General features: G+C 37.8%; 1 protein-coding gene across 11 annotated transcripts in view; it reads right to left on the bottom strand.

Moving 5' to 3' along the window:
• Positions 1-16,196, bottom strand: part of TENM3 (teneurin transmembrane protein 3) — a 1,329,889-nt gene that overhangs the window by 123,176 nt on the left and 1,190,517 nt on the right. For 6 of the 11 annotated variants that reach the window (XM_035325081.1, XM_035325082.1, XM_035325083.1 and 3 more), the window contains 2 exons: positions 12,428-12,665; positions 7,398-7,490 (listed from right to left, as the gene is read on the bottom strand). The exons of 1 other annotated variant lie outside the window; for it this stretch is intronic. In XM_035325081.1, coding sequence (XP_035180972.1) covers positions 7,398-7,490; positions 12,428-12,665 — 331 coding nt within the window. The remainder of the gene's footprint in view (positions 1-7,397; positions 7,491-12,427; positions 12,666-16,196) is intronic. 4 more of the 11 variants (XM_035325092.1, XM_035325087.1, XM_035325089.1 and 1 more) reach the window with 1 other exon arrangement.

Raw genomic sequence — 16,196 nt, 5'->3', positions numbered from 1 at the left:
AATCTGATAAATTTGACTAAGTTGTTCTCCTTGCCATTTGAGAAAAAACCTGGACATATTAGCTATTGCCAGCATGAGAGCTCGCTGTTGGACCACAAGCTTACTGCAGTTTACCTTATCAGCTGCGGCAGTACCATTCTGCCTTCCGTAATCACAGTTTACCTGCTTTATGAAATGAGCACACCAATTTTCATACTGTGGAGCACAGGTTTATCTTCCCTCAAAAACCAACTCAAATCACACTCCAGTGAGTGAGCCAGTATCTCACTCTATTAAAAATTATCTATTTGCCTCTAAGGGGTGTTGAATATATGGACATTATTATATGAAGAAAGAAATTTGTAAGCAAGTCAAGGTAAATGTTCTTATCTGTTCTGCTGAGGTTCTCAATCTGTTACACTGGATTCACTCTGAGGCATGATGCAGTACATCTACACATTTGACATCTAAAATTAGGAACACATCAATCATATTGTGATATCCTCAAGAGGTAGAAAAAACTTCTGTTGAATCTACTTCAAGTGAACGCAGGTTGAGAGAAATGTAAATTTTAGTGGATTTATATTTTGGTGATATACGTACATTTCAGGACTAGTACTTCAAGAGACAGGACTCTGCTGCTCTGAAAGTGACAGTACTCCTAATGGCTTGATTTTGACGTTTCATGTAATGGTATTACTGAACTCGTTAGAGTAAAAACTAAAATTAATCTCTTTTGTACTGAATACATCTGTGATGATTGCTAACCTGACCAAAAAACAAAATAGCAGGTTTTGTCTAAAAATGGTCCTAATTCAAAATTCATCTTTCTGGACACAGCAACAATCATTAATTCTGCTTCTCAGAAGCGTAGTAGCACCTTCTATAACACCTCGGCAGCACCGTGGAGTTGATGTAAGCTAGCAAGACGTAAGGGTACCTACAGCGTATCTGTTTATTTTTCTGATGGTCCAAAGGGGCATAGAGAAGTTAGACAGAAGATACTTCTGAGGTGTGGGAGCTCTCATTCTCTATCTCACATGCTTCCTTTCTGACATATGCATAGATAGCATGTGTCTATCTCTCTGAAGACCTATCATGTTATTTGCCATTTCCATACAAAGAAATCGGTCAGTCTTAAGGAAGTAACTTCAGGAGAGCATGGCTACATCTAGCTGCAGATATTTTAGCTTGGCCCAAGCTCTGTCATGTAAGTTTTTGTGGTTCTCTCTCCCTGACTTTCCTTAATCCAAACCAGCTGATTTTCTCCCTCCCTGGAATGGATTATCACGCTTGCTCTTTGTTTACAAAAAACATACCAGATACATTAGCTGTCAGAACCAGCAGAAAACCATTAACCGTGGAAAAAAACAGTGGTCCAAGATCACAATCAGTTATTGCACTGCATCTACTGGCTGGTGTCTTCTAAGACTTGGCAGACCCTACTCATGCTGGATTGAACTGGGTTCCCTCAATGAGACCATGACCCACAGCTGCCACGTGACATTAGAGAGCTCTGCCTGGTTCACTAATGCATAGATCACGTCAATAAATCTGATTCCTTGCACTGAGCTGAAGAAGCAGATGGAACTAGAAGATTAATCTCCACCGACTGACGTTACAGGGAAGATGTAAAAGAGATAACAGAAATTACTGGCTGGGTCTCATATGAACTCTAGTTCACTGATGCATGAGATCAGCATTCCCAGTAGGCTCCAAAAGGGATTGGATTTTTGTTTCTCTGTGAGCACTTTACGCCTGTCTTCATCTTCTGTTAACATTCTTCTGAGATGAAACCTTGTAGCTGGTGGTGTTTGCCCTTAGCACAGGCTTATGACTGACTTCCATAGAACCATACGGCTGCATTTAGCATAAATCTAAGCCAGCACAGAAACTAAATTATGCTGTGAATTTGTCTCTGTTTATTTTCTGTGCAGAACTGAAAAAAAAAAATACCTAGGAAGAGATAAAAGTGAATTTCTGCTTCCTCAGAGCCAATATTAATGCTACCATAATCCTGGAAAAAGCTCTAAAATCACATCAGATCAAATGATGATCAAAGTTTGGGAGGGAGACAGAAAGAAAGGAAAGCTATTACCCATATGCAAAAACAGAGGAAACGTCCGTGGGAACCGGAGGTAAGCCTCTTGTAACAGCTTATTCAAATGTTTCAGAGAAATACTTTACATATGGTAACATCTGCTTGAATTTGGGTGGGTTTACAGCAAGGACCCACTTTCTTCACAAACTAAAGACTGAAAAAAAAAAAAACAAACAAAAAAAAACAAAACACAGTAGGGCTGCAAGCACCTTCCTTGCTGCTTTCTGTGTTCTTTCACATCCGGCCCCTGGCAGGTTATTGCTCTGCTGCTGGCTGCTGCTAGAGAAAGACTGAAGTCAGGCATAGCAACCCGTAGCAGACACTTCTAACAGCAATCCAGACGTGACAGTATCTCAGTCTCCTCTGGAAGCCACTGGTACATGGTGACTTGCACCCAAACTCTCTTCCTTTGCAATGTACCTACCTTCTTGGTGGCGTAAGTAAGAATATAGTGCTGTAGCATGCACGTGGTACTTGTAAAATTCCTATTGATGGTTCCTCCAAATGCAGATTTGGGCTGCTAGCTCTCTCCACCGAGAAAGAGGGGTTCACTTCAGTGTTACATGGATACACGTATCTCAGATCAAAAGAACCAGATGAGGAACTCAGATCAGCCTGTTCTGAGCCTGCTCTTTTGTGCTCCTCTCTGTGAAGATGAGCTGCACTCTGTGAAGATGAGCGAGGGAAACAAACAATGCTAAACTGCACTTTGCAGAAGTGATCTGGGGAGACTGATGCAAAGAATGACTTGTGATGCTGGGTGGGCAACCAAGAAACCTGCCACAGTTTTAGTTACTCATACTCTTCTCTGCAGGAAAGTCCCATTACCTGCCTTATAGAAGAGAGTGAAACTAGACTCATATATTGCTCAAAAATATCAAGTGACTCTGTTCTCCTTAAAGGCTTGCTTTGGGTGTCTTAAAGGTCTAGCACTCACAGTGACTTCCATCTAGGTTCCAGTAAGTGACATGGCCCTGGTTATTCTTGGTCATTGATACACACTTCAGAAGGAGGCAGCAGTTGGAGGGAACAGACTTGACAGCCCCTTACTGAATTTTAGATCGTGATAGTGCTTGTGCTGCTCCAGATCTCATCTCTCCAGAGAAAGAGAGGGTAAATGAAAACATCTGAATTTTATGGTAACAACTGGAAATGCTCACGTGAGCATAAGGATTTCTAGTACAGTTCCTCATCTTGTCCTTCTGGAATCATATCCCAGCTGAGAGAGAGAGAGAGGTGTCTCTGAAATGAGGTATTCTAATCTTCACTAGCTCCTTTCTTGAATATTGAGTAAGTTAAGCTTCCTGGGGAGAAAATCAAAGAGGAAAGGCAGGGCACTGTACTCATCCAATCCCTTTTACTACACTTGCAAGTCTTTACTAAGCTGAAAGAGAGCAATTATTTATTTATATATACATAAAAAATCATAAAAAAGATGGAGGGTAACTTTTCACTTGGACAGATAATGATAGGACAAAGAGGAACAGTTTTCCATTAAAAGAGGGGAGATTTAGATTGGATCTTAGGAGAAAATTCTCTCAGGGGGCGGTGAGGCACTGGCACAGGCTGCCCAGAGAAGCTGTGGATGCCCCATCCCTGGAGGTTTTCTAGGCCAGGTTGGATGGGGCTTTGGGCAACCTGAGCTAGTGGGATGTGTCCCTGCCTATGGTAGGGGGTTGGAACTAGGTGGGCTTTAAGGTCCCTTCCAATCCAAGCTATTGTACAATTCTATGATGTGATTCAATTGCTGCAAATGCCTCAAAATGCACGTGGAGACAATTCCAAAAAAGCACATGTGGTTTAAGAGAGAGACTCAGAGCTGCATTATTTACCCAAAATTTAGTTCAGAAGTTGAAACAAAGGTTGAAATTTCATCTGCAGCAGAAAGACCTGATTGAGTTACTGGACATTTTAAAGGAACTAAAACCAGAGGGAAGTTAAAGAAGTGAACTATTACTCTGTCAGCGGCTGACAGGATCTGATTCTGCATCAAGCTACAAACAGGCTGAAGTTTCCATCATAACAGATTTGTGATCCTTAGCTCACTTATTGATGTCCATAGCTGTGGTTCTCTTGCAATTCTGAGTCTGTGATAACCTGTGCTGAACTCTGTGCTGCCACTACTGCATTACCAGCAGTCAATCAGACAGCCAGATTCATGTCACTGCAATGACAGCACTGTCTCACAGCCAAGACTACCAGACTGGCAACTGCACAAATACCTGTGAGGCACCTATCATTCCTTTCTTCCAGTCCCTAATTGTTCCTTGGTGGAAACTTATACTATGTTTGCATACTCTTGTATGCAAAACACCAAAATCTATAAAAAGACTTGAGATATCACCATTCAGGGACTCAGTAAGGCAGCGGATTACATCTTGGGTCCAGACTGGATGACCATGGTTTTTTTAACAGTTTTTGTTTTCACTGATGCCTTCCTGAAGCTGGACTTCTCACTGCACAACCTACATTTACTGAGACCCTGTCTGCTGACAGCATAAAGTCATCCAGTCTTTGCTTTGCCGTGATATATGGTATCATTTTCTTACCTATCTGAATGTGATGGCAAAAATTTCCAGAATCTGTTAAAGTCCTTTTCTGGTTCAACTTGAGCTGCACTGATTGGAATGGTAGGCTTTACTGCAGGCATGCAACTGTAGAAAGAGGTTAGCTTTTGACTCTGTAACTTGTTACCTGCTTTATGGTCTTGACTTTTTTTTTTTTTTAACTTTGTTGTTGTTGTTGTTGTTGTTGTTTAACTTCTGATATTTTAAAGCAAATTCAACACCAGAGATTGTATTGAAAAACTTCTTCTTGACATACACCATCACAGAGACAAGGTCTTTGGCCTGGTTATTCCTGGTTTCTCACATAGTAGAGCACATATCAGCAGCCAAGGTTTCTCATCATTTTGAGTTAGTCCTATAGGTTTTGAGGTACATACTATTTAAAGAGGTTTCTCAAGCACTTGCAAGCAGTAAAAGACATGGAATAATCTTGGGTTTCATGCTAGAAATTCAGTTCCTAATAGCCTAGCATTTTATCTAAGTCCTGCTTTGCCTGACCAACCACTAGTAGTTTCTTCTTTTGGGCTACTCCATCTTAACCATTTGTAGAGCTTCTCCTACTCCTTTTGTGCCCAGTCATGTCCAGATTTCTCCCCTCCACTCCGCACTCCTCGCTTCTTCCCCTCTTGAATTCAATTCGCTATGGTCTTGTAACAACCTAGCCACTTTTAAACTGAGCTCTCCTTAACAAGTTCGCCAACCCATGACAAAAATCCTTGCAAAGAATTTCCCCTTCAATACAACAGGTTTTCAAACCCGATCCCTGCAAAAAATGAAACTTTCAGAAAATGAGGACATTGAAAATGCTAGGAAGCTTAACAGTAAGAAATCTTAATGCAATCATTCACTAAATATTGGATCTCCTTTTTCAAATTCTGATACCTCGACAACTCAGACTTCCAGGTTGGGTAAAAAAGAAAAACAGGCTATTTACTTCAAATAAGATGATTTGTCAAGATGTATACAAGCATACATTTAGATATTAGGGACAAGAATAGCCATACCAAGTAAAGCCAACAATACTTCCCATTAAAATACTAGAGTTTTCCAACTGCCTTATGACAATTAATGCACTGTGCAAAAATCTCTCAAAGCTATAAACAACTATTCCTAAGGTCTAGGCATATGAATCACTAGAGTTTCTATGCAAAATATCTTTTCCTATTATCATTATTAACACTAAAATTGTCATATTCATTAGATTAATACCCTCTCCATACACCATACAAACTGAGAAATAATATTTTGTAATGTAACACACACATGACATGAAAACAAAGAAACAAATATATAACGATTCTAGCTGTGACACAGTATGTTAGTGAGGCTGATAAACTGAATCTTCATGCTGATTGCATGTCGTAGTCTCAAATCTATTATGCTTTTGAACTGATGTGTTATTATCTCTGGACAACTTTCACACCAGGAAATGATCCCTGCTAGCATAATTTTAAAAATGAAGGGATTACAAACAAGATAAATTTCATTGTACCGCTACCTGAACTAGTATCAACTAAAAGGAAATTCATACAGTGTAGTCCATTTGCCAAAATACTTGCATTTGATGGTCCCACTACAAACATATAAAGTATAAGCCAGGCATGTTTCTATTAACTTTGCTTCAGCAATTATGAATCCGAATCAGTATCCTATGGTAACTGATCTACAGGGAATGGTAATACATATATTTTTTAAATACAGTATGCTTACTTGTTCTTTTAAAAAAGGGTTTTCTGGTAAGGATCTGCAGTACCTTTGAGTTTGCTGAAAATGAGTAACTAGTTGAATTTAACACATAACTCCCTTACTGCTGCTGATTTAATTTGTGGCTAAGTGAAAGTTTAAGAGATTTTTGGAACGTGAACCAGATCAATGTACAATGTCAATATATTTTACAAATTAATGAGTTATTAAGAGGCAGATGCAGATATTCTCATTTAAATCAAATAATGCCTTATCCCTTTTATAATTTTAGGAGTTACAATTAGCAAAACAGAATTTGGACATGAAGCATTGATTTTCACCCTACTATTAAAAAAAAAGGCAAAGGTATGATTAATAATTCTTTTCAGAAATTGATCACACTGTGCTCTTTAACAAGCTAGAAATGATACTGCTTTGTCATGTTTTTGGTTTTTTGTGTGTGTAGATCAGAAACCAAGTATACTGATTTGGTAGAAGAAAGTCAATTTGTGGTTCAAACGGAAGACAGATATTAATGAAAAAGATTAATAGATATGGAACTTTTTTATGATAAGGATCTGTATCTACTTATCTATATTTAACAGTTCAAATATCAAACTTACTGGTAAAAATGTTACATAATAAATAAACAATTCTATTTGTTTAAACTTCAATTGGTCATTCCTTATGCTACAATAACATGGCATAGTATTTCTAAAACAAACATTTGCTAAACAGTAAATTATTACAAACTAAGGATCAGATTTGGCAAATGCATAAACATGCAAATAGTTTGCAGCAGCTTGCAGAATCAGGGCACAGAGAATACAACCTCAACTGCACTCTTATTTTCTTAAGTGAAAGCAAACTAGATTTGGCAGTCAAAGTTAACCATTTTTCTTTACTATGAGTCGGTATGACAAATTATTAAAAAAAACACACAAGATATAAAGATGAGGAAGTCTGTTCCAGATGTTTTTTGACCACTGTAATCAGATTTTTAAAAAAATCTCATTTTGTCTTCTGTGTCAACAGTTAGCATCATGCAAACACTTAGAGTCACATACCCATAACTGCTATCGTGATATGTTGGAGAAAACACATCCATCTCTATAAGGTTGTCATGACCATTTGCAAGGACTGCTTGATTTCCTAATTCTCTACATACAAAGATACAAAAAGATGAAATTAGAGCAGCAATTTCAAATTAAAGAATGGGATGATCCCCAGAAAAGAATTCACTAATTCTATTGAGTAACTTTCATTTCCCATGGATGTCTAAACATGCCACTGCATTTTTAACGCTGTATTTATGTGCCTTCCGTACTGTCTTTTGAGCTACATGCTGGACTGTAACTTGAAGACATGGTGTTACAAGGCTACCGTTAGGTGGACACTACCCTTTGGAGATCTCTTATTTCTGTGCAAGACCTTGAATAAAATTCCTGGCTTCTGCCCCTGGCAAGATAGTCTTGAGAACGGAACTTGAGTGCACAGTGGGAGATGTTTACTTGATGAGGCTGGACCAGAGATAAAGCAGTGAAAGAGAACTGAGACTAGAAAAGGCAGTCTTTTGCTGGCTATCTGGCACAGGCAGTCAAACATAAAATGTGCAGAGGGCAGGTTACCAAGAGTGAGTGGAGATTTAATGTTCTGCAAATGATGCTGTACAGCAGCAGGGGAAGGAAAGGGAGCATCACAGACTCTGGCTCTCTCAGGGAAAGGTGAGAAAATGAAAGGGGAGAAACACAAACTGGCACTATTACTGCTTTTACAGCTGTATATTACTTACTCTACCTGAACAAGGAAAAGATTGGTTTTGGAACTCTTCCTAAATTTGCATCTATGCTTGCTTCAACAATTGCATCTCTCTGAAGTGGTAAATGACTACCTCAAGGAATACTGTGCAAATACTACCAAAATCTGGAGTATTGGTGCTTGCCTAAGACACACGGGACAAAACAGACAGTGTGCTCAAATTCCACGTCTTCAGGGCACCAGCAAGGGATTCATATGCAGGACGGATGCCAGAGAGACCAAACAAAAATCTAAAGCAACAGACTATTCACCAAGGGCAGCTTACAATCATACGGGCCCAGTGTGCTAGGATTCAAATACAGATGCTTGTAAGCACCTGACTGCCTCAGAAATCTATGCCACAGGAAAACATACCTTTTATTTGTTCAGCTTTAGACTTTGAAAACGGTACTAGTCATTTGCCCTGATGAACACGTCTAGCTTGTGCGTATATCCTTTCCTCAAAGTTATGGCACATAGATCTTTAAAAATGTACTATCTCTCAGCAATATAAGTAAAATGGAGAACTATTTCCTCCATTTGCAGACCAGCAATGTGGCATAGCCAAAACAACACTTGGGGTCTGGGGGCAGAGGAGGACTTGAACGCCACACCCAGGTTGTGCCTTTCTTTTGTGCCATCCCTTCTCAATAAAAGTTACATGTTTAATCAAGTCCATGTGTGTAAACCTGGAAGACTTACAGAATGAAACAATTTTGAATTTGATTAAACTGGACACTGTTTTAGTGGGTGGAATGCATAAAATAGCTGCTTTGAGCAGACTTTAACCTCCAGCAACACTGTGCTTTTGCAGACAATCAATCAGCCTTTACACAAATTGATTTAAGACTACCCTGGAAACTATCAACACCCTTTCCACACCTTAATCAATACTGAAGGCGCTAGCGTCATTGGCAATCCACCCCAATAAAGACATATGGTTGTTCAGTGTTCATCACGCTTTAGGAGTTCCCAAAATCTTCACGTCCTAAAATGAAGTTTGGATCAAGCTTGCAGAACGGTTTTGAAGTAACACATTCTAGAAGTTGTTTTGCCAGTGTCACTTCTGAGATACCGTAGTAATTTAACTGAATGTTTCAAAATGCTGAACTGCTTTCCAGTCATCAAGTATTTCTTCAGCCATTTCCCTCTTTCTTCTCGGTAAAATTAGTAGATCAGTAAGTGTATACAGTAATGTTCCTATGCATTCTATTTTTAAGAAATTAGGGGTAAGAGAAGACTATGCAGTATCAGTATAAAGTATGAAAAAACATCTTAATCTTTTGGTTTGTTTCTATGAAAAATTCACACTCTGTCATACAAAATACAGCTTTCTTTCAGAAAGCTAGGTATGTTATATAGAAAATGAGGTCATAAAAAGCAAAGCTCTTCTTGGATACACATAAAATTCAGCATAGGCTCTGACTAAAGTTATGTAATACTTTCAGAGATTTATTCCTGGTCTAGAATATGTAAATTTTCCCTCGCTGACTAATTTATCTTAGACATTCTGTGCCTAACATTAATAAAATATTGCCTAAGAGATGATACAAGCTTGCTTTTATAAACAAATTTATGAATTCTAACATACTCTTCCTCTGCTCAATTCTAGCATATGTAATTGATTGTGCATTAGAAAAATTCTGCACATTCAAATATTTAACAGAGAAAGAATTTAAAGAAGTTATTTACTAAGTATTCTTAAATATTGGTAATTTAGTTGCTACTAGAATGATAAGACATTAATGTAAGTAATGATCCTGGTGCTCAATAATAAATTACTACAGCTAGTAGGTGAATAAAAACCTAAAGAACAAAGATAACTAATATTTAATATAAAGTTATTAAATATATTCCTGCTTTTTATTCATCTAAGTTACTGTTATTCCATGGTGCTAGCTTCTCCAGGTGAACCTAACTCACAGCAAGCTGGGGAAGAGACATATAGTAAAGATCATTAAATGCCCAGAGAAAAGGTCCCGCAGTCCGCCGGAAATCAGAGGAATTGTGCAGGAAATAATTTATTGTTTCCTTGTTTTTTTAAAGGTAGATTTGATTTAGCCCCAACAAAGTGATGACAATTTTCGCCACTTCTGAATGACCTCATTGTCTTTGAAATATGGCATCAAAGATACAAGAAGCATTAATGTAATCCCATTTTGGTTTTAGAATTTCACAAAATTTTAAGGAAAGAATTAAAAAACATAAATTGGAATTTATTTGTATATTATTGGATATTGGACTTTATTAACCTAACCTTACAGCCCATCCAATTACAGAGTAACAGCAATGTTTTACACAAAAGTATTAACTCTACGCAGAACCAAATCACAGAATATTCTATTAAACATACAACTGAATCCAATGTTATAGAATAAATATCTTGAAAGTCACCTCCATTACTACTGCAAAATGATGGGGACTAAAGCCTCCCTCAGGTTCTGCAAATACTTCCCTCTCACCTATGTACAAAACCAGTCTATTCGCTAGCCAGCTATACACGACAATAAGCTGTATTTCATTTTTATGACACTCATCACCAATATGAGCCTACAGAGATAGAAAGATAGCTATGCATATATGCTGACATTCACATTCTGTAGCTCTAAGTCAGTCATCTAAGTCCGATAAAAAATAAAAAAAAGCTTAGTAGGGCATAAGCTAAAATATTGCCAAAGATGAAATAAACTTTCTTGTAGGCTGAGAAATGGATGAAGGAAGAAACCTATCACAAAGTTGTTAATATAGTTGAAACTGAGCCTAAGAATCACACTCAATAGGGAACCTTAACGAAAAAGGGAAAAATCAATGACAAGTAAGATGGGTTCTTCACCTCAAGAGTTCCAACCAAGTGAGACTATTAGAAAAACTACTGTAGAGCTCTGTCAGTTTTAATGTGAAATTTTCACATTTCAGCTCCTGTACAAAACCTGTTCCAAACTTGAACACTCAAATACCCTTAGCTTCTCATCAGGAACATTTAAAAGATGAAAAGTTTATACTTGGCAAAAAAAAAAAAAAGAAAAAAAAAAGAAAAAAAATCCAGGTTGGAAGTCACATTCTCATTCAAGTACTATGTCTTTTTCTTTATAGACATAAAGAAAACATATACAGCAATGGAAGCAAACACCAAAGATCTTATCCATCTATAGAAGATTCACCAGCTGTCCTGTAACTCTTCACCATTTTAGTAGACTTTCCCACTACAAACTTACTTATTCAATTAAAAAAACCTTTTCTCTAATGCACTACATTGTCTGAATAAGATGATGAAATCTCTTCATTGGAATCCTATTCTACAGTGTCCAAGCCTCATAAGCAATACAGAAATATTTAAGAAAACTAAAAAAAAGTGAACAGCCATTCCCCAAACCTGACACAAGCGTTACCTGAAACATTTGTAGGGACAAAACTACCTAATGAAGAATCTTAAGGTCACGTATGTTTTGACATAGTCAAAATCAGTTGAATGATCTTTCCTTCACTACAAAGCATAAGCTAAAAGGATTCAGTGAATTAAGTGATTTCATAAATATTTTCAAGAATTACTGTCAGCTTCAATATAGTTTAGTCTGATGACTAAATTGGAATATTAAGGCTAATGCTAATAAAAAATTAGTGCTGATTGACTGTTACATGAGTATTAATTAATCACTGTAGGTAAATTCAGCTCTGTGCCAGTAAGTCCTATAATTTTTTTATAGATCATTCTGCATCATACATCATTCTGCATCTATAGAAGTTTGTGTCACCCTTTGTATTAGCTGCTCCTTTCCTAGAGCCAGCTATCAATTCTAAAAGACAAAAACGAATGAGGACAAATTTATCATTATAACAGAGCTAAGTGAGTTCTTCTGTCTCACCAAACCCTAGACTAATTTAGAAAACATCCAGCCTCACACGGGTATTTCTTTAAAGCTACTAAGTGCTAGACTTAAAGTATTACTGAAAGTTCTTTCACATTTGATCTGTATGGCAGTATATATTTGACACATAACATATCTGGCAAGCAAGGCAAGAAATTATTTCAAACAGTCAAAAGTCACAGATTATGAACAGGAATGAAAATGCTCATCTGCAAAAATTAATACACTCTCTGAGTCCAATTACTGTGCAATAAACATTGTAAGGGAAAAGACTGGCATTGTGGATTTTGGAGAGAGGACAGAATTTTATTGTACTGAAAAGTTTTCAGCTTTGTTTGCTGAATAAGGGGAAGTATATGCTGCTGGCTATCTGTCATCAAGTTAAATGTTTTCTTTAGAAGTGCCACAGTCTGTAGTAGTACCTAAGAAATTACCTGCTTTCCAGTGGCGCATTACTGCCAAGGACCCAGCTGTCCTGCAGCTGGACTGACTCAGGTGTGGTTTGCAGCTCGGCGGGCAAAGCAGCCGGCGGGGCCGGACTCTGATTCCTCCTATTTGTCAGTGAGTTTCTGTTAAGTGAAGTGATGGATGGGTGATGCTGTGCTGAATGTTGCTTGTGAGAAGGTGGCAAAGGCTGCAGGGTCGACTGGCCTTGGTTATTTGGAGGTTGTTCTAAGAAGAAAGAAAATTAAAGTTCGTTATACACCGTCTCAGCAGTTGCTACATCCAAAGCAGAATGTGAAATTCAATATAATCCTATCGTCTAATATATTTGCGTATTATTCTATTAGCAGACATTCAGTGACATTCTCTAAGAGAGAGTTTACCCTTGATACACAAAGTTCTAATTAATATACAACAGATGGTAAAATTGCTTTTGGTTTTATTTTTTTTTTTTTTTTAATCTGGTTTTATTAACACCTACAGAAAACAGCATCTGACAGATCCCCTAATGTGCCTTTAGATTTCAGCTTTTTTTTAACAAACCAACCCTGAAATTAAATGGGTAATTTCAGTAGAACACAAAGGTTTTCAAAAAGCATATAATCCCTATAATTATTTAATGGAGTTTTTTAAGCTTTATTTAACTGCAATAAATTATTACAAGCTAGTTGCTAAACAGCAGTAGACTACTCTAGTTTAGTGCATTTCAAATAAGGCAGATCTGCACTATGATCTGCTAATAGATGCTAAGTATTCTTTAGCAGAAGGTCACTCTGTGAAGCAGATGTTGCTTCATGGATATTTAACAGACTGAATCACATCTGATTACAACGTCAGAAGACTCATATACTTAATGACCGTCACATCCATTAGAACACACACAGAACAGATTTTCCAATTTCACACTATGCAATATAAATACATTTTGGAGTACGTCACAGGTGATCAGAGATTCAGGCCATCGAAACAGTAGAGGAAATATTTTTTGACTTAACCAAAGCACATAACACCCATAAAGCTTAAAAAGAAAACCTCAGAACAACAAAGCACACAATCAAGTACCCCCAAGAATGTTAGGTTTTATCAATCTGTTCTGTAAAAATCAGCAGGTAATAAGTCATAAAGAGAAGACAAACCTTGGCATACAACACAATGAACGCAAAATAAAAAAATCCTCGACACTTCGTTTGTAATGATTTAGAGATGACTGACGACACTTAAAAACATAACACCTAACAAGATGGAATTCAAATTGCAATCTATTCTTTCCTAAAGTACTGCAGTAATACATACTTGATAATGTAAATGAAACTTTTCAGCAGAGCAGAAGATACAGGCCGTGCACTTTACGCGTGCTATAAATTATTTTGTGTAGTTTTTAATTTAGTTGTTTGATCTTCATAAACAATTCCCTGTTTGCAGCTGGTTATAACTGCAAATTGTTACCAAACCAATAACACAGCCGTACAGAGAATGCAGGAAAAGTATTTCTGTTGTAACAGATGTTATGGGTGACTATTACAAAAATAACTTCATAGCGAGTGATTTCTCATGTCTTGAACACAAGAAAATTTAGGCATGCTAACGAATAGCCATACTAAACTTAGAGAGAAAATTTAGCTTTTGGAATCACTTCTTTTCCAAAGAGCCCATTCCCCTTTCCAGCTTTCTTGTGTGGTCCATATGACTTCTGTTATGTACAACAGCAATGCTGAACCCGTCACAGAAATAATTTACTCAGCCAATAAAGTTTTCAGCACCAAAACCCTAACACATTCACAAAAAATTATCTTCTGGGAAGGACACAACTGATCAGCTTTGTCTTCACCAATACTAACGCAACGGGTGCTGCTGCATGTGGCTGAATGCTACATTTCAACAAGTCAGCTACAGGGTAACAGAACAGGCTAACACTAGCAGAGATTTTTTGCTCATGTCTACTTAAAATCTGATTCAGATTACAAGCTATTTATGAGCTGGTGCAGGATTAACTGCGGCCCCATATTATATACAAATACATAGGTGCATGTGTGTATATAAATGCATATACACGCACGTCTGTAAATATGCACGCACATGTATAAATATATACATGCATGTACAAATGATTAATTACAAGACAGGAAAAAAATACAAGTGAAAGTAAATCCTTTTCATTTGTTTGTTTTTAATCAGAGAAATAAATCAATCAGAATTATTTCAGGGACCTGACTTCTCTGTCTTATTCCCCCCTTTGACTCTCCTACCTGCCAAGACTTGTTGAAGTGTTTCCCAGGATCAGTGCAACACCATCCTCCTCTGCAGGTCCTACCATGTGAATCATTATTCTGGCATCCCTCTTCTTCTTTAATGTCTCATCCCATTTAAAATCTCAGCTGAAAACCATTCTCTTATCTCTCTCTCATTACAGTTTAGTACCAAAGATCTAGCACCATCCTCTGCTCAAGACAAAGCAAAACTAACGTTCTCCTCCACAGAAGAGGGTGTTGAGCAAGAGGAAGAAGGCAGGCGTGCAGACATGTCTCAGGTAGATGACAGACCTTCACCCAAACTACCAGGGAGTAAGAGGGTGAGTAAAGGATATTTATGCACTCCCAAAGTAAATGCTTAGCTCTAGAAAGTATATGGATTACATGCTGGAGAATTGAGATTGCTCCTCAGCCCACAGGCCAACTTCTTGGGCCACTGTTTGAGATTTAGATTATTCCCCCAGATAGTTCCTATGAACCTACAAAGCCCTCCTGTTATATAACATAAACATTGCTGACACTGAAATTACAGAGTAGCATATAAAATACCGTAAGAGTTGGAGGAATGGGCTTGTAACGATAAGGCGCAGGCTAGAAGTGAAGTAGAAGAGCATAGCAAGTGCAGGCTTGTGAAGACCACATGTCCTGGAGGGCCACCATCTCTCTCCATAGGATGCTCTAAGTGACATTTCCTAGTGTCTGAGGGCAAGTTCAATTGGCAGGGAATCTGCAGCCTACAACTATCAGAAGCACCTGCAAAATCTGCAATGATTTATCCTTCTTCTAATTGTATAAGAGCTATAGGTAGAATTGAACCTAACAAGGTTAGATTTTTCTGTAAGTCAATAGAGCTAAAATCTATACTCCTCTGAATTTCCTCAGTCCTCTGCTGTCATTTGGAATGAGAGATCACTCAGGACTGCTCTTTCAATCTTTTCTTCCACTTGCCAGATTTCCTGAATCTACTGATCTTTTGACTGCCACACAATTTCTAACAGAAATGTCAATCTTATGCCACTGATTAGTGATGAAGAGACAACCATCACACCAGTCATGTTTTGAATGCTGTTCTTAAGCCTGAGCCAGATTCAGTTTTTTTACACTCCTCTTTTAAGGAGTTATTAGCTAAAGAACTGCTTTTAGTAGTATTGCGGCTTTCACACAAAGCTATGAAAGTCTTGTGTAGTAACTAAGCCTATTGCCATCACTGTGACATTAATGAAAGTGTCTTTGTTGTACCTGCAGAGAAACTGAGGCATCGATGTGGAGTGGTTCTTAAGGTCTCCTGCAAAATCAGCACCACAGCCAGAAAAACACTGGATTTATGCTTTTCCGAATTAAATTAAAGAACTGATAAGGACAGTGGGAGTTTCATGAGACAGAATATTTGCTTGAAGCTCTGCAACACCAGAGACTGCCAAAAATTCTTCTGCACACACTACAATGGCCAGTACAGAGATCCTGTAACTCCTCCTTCCTCTCTACCAGTCAGTTTGTTGGAAACTATTCT

The sequence above is a fragment of the Oxyura jamaicensis genome, chromosome 4, assembly GCF_011077185.1.
Source record: "Oxyura jamaicensis isolate SHBP4307 breed ruddy duck chromosome 4, BPBGC_Ojam_1.0, whole genome shotgun sequence".
Taxonomy (NCBI): Eukaryota; Metazoa; Chordata; class Aves; order Anseriformes; family Anatidae; genus Oxyura; species Oxyura jamaicensis.
The sequence above is the reverse complement of the archived record's forward strand: the minus strand, read 5'-3'. Positions and strand labels throughout refer to the sequence as shown.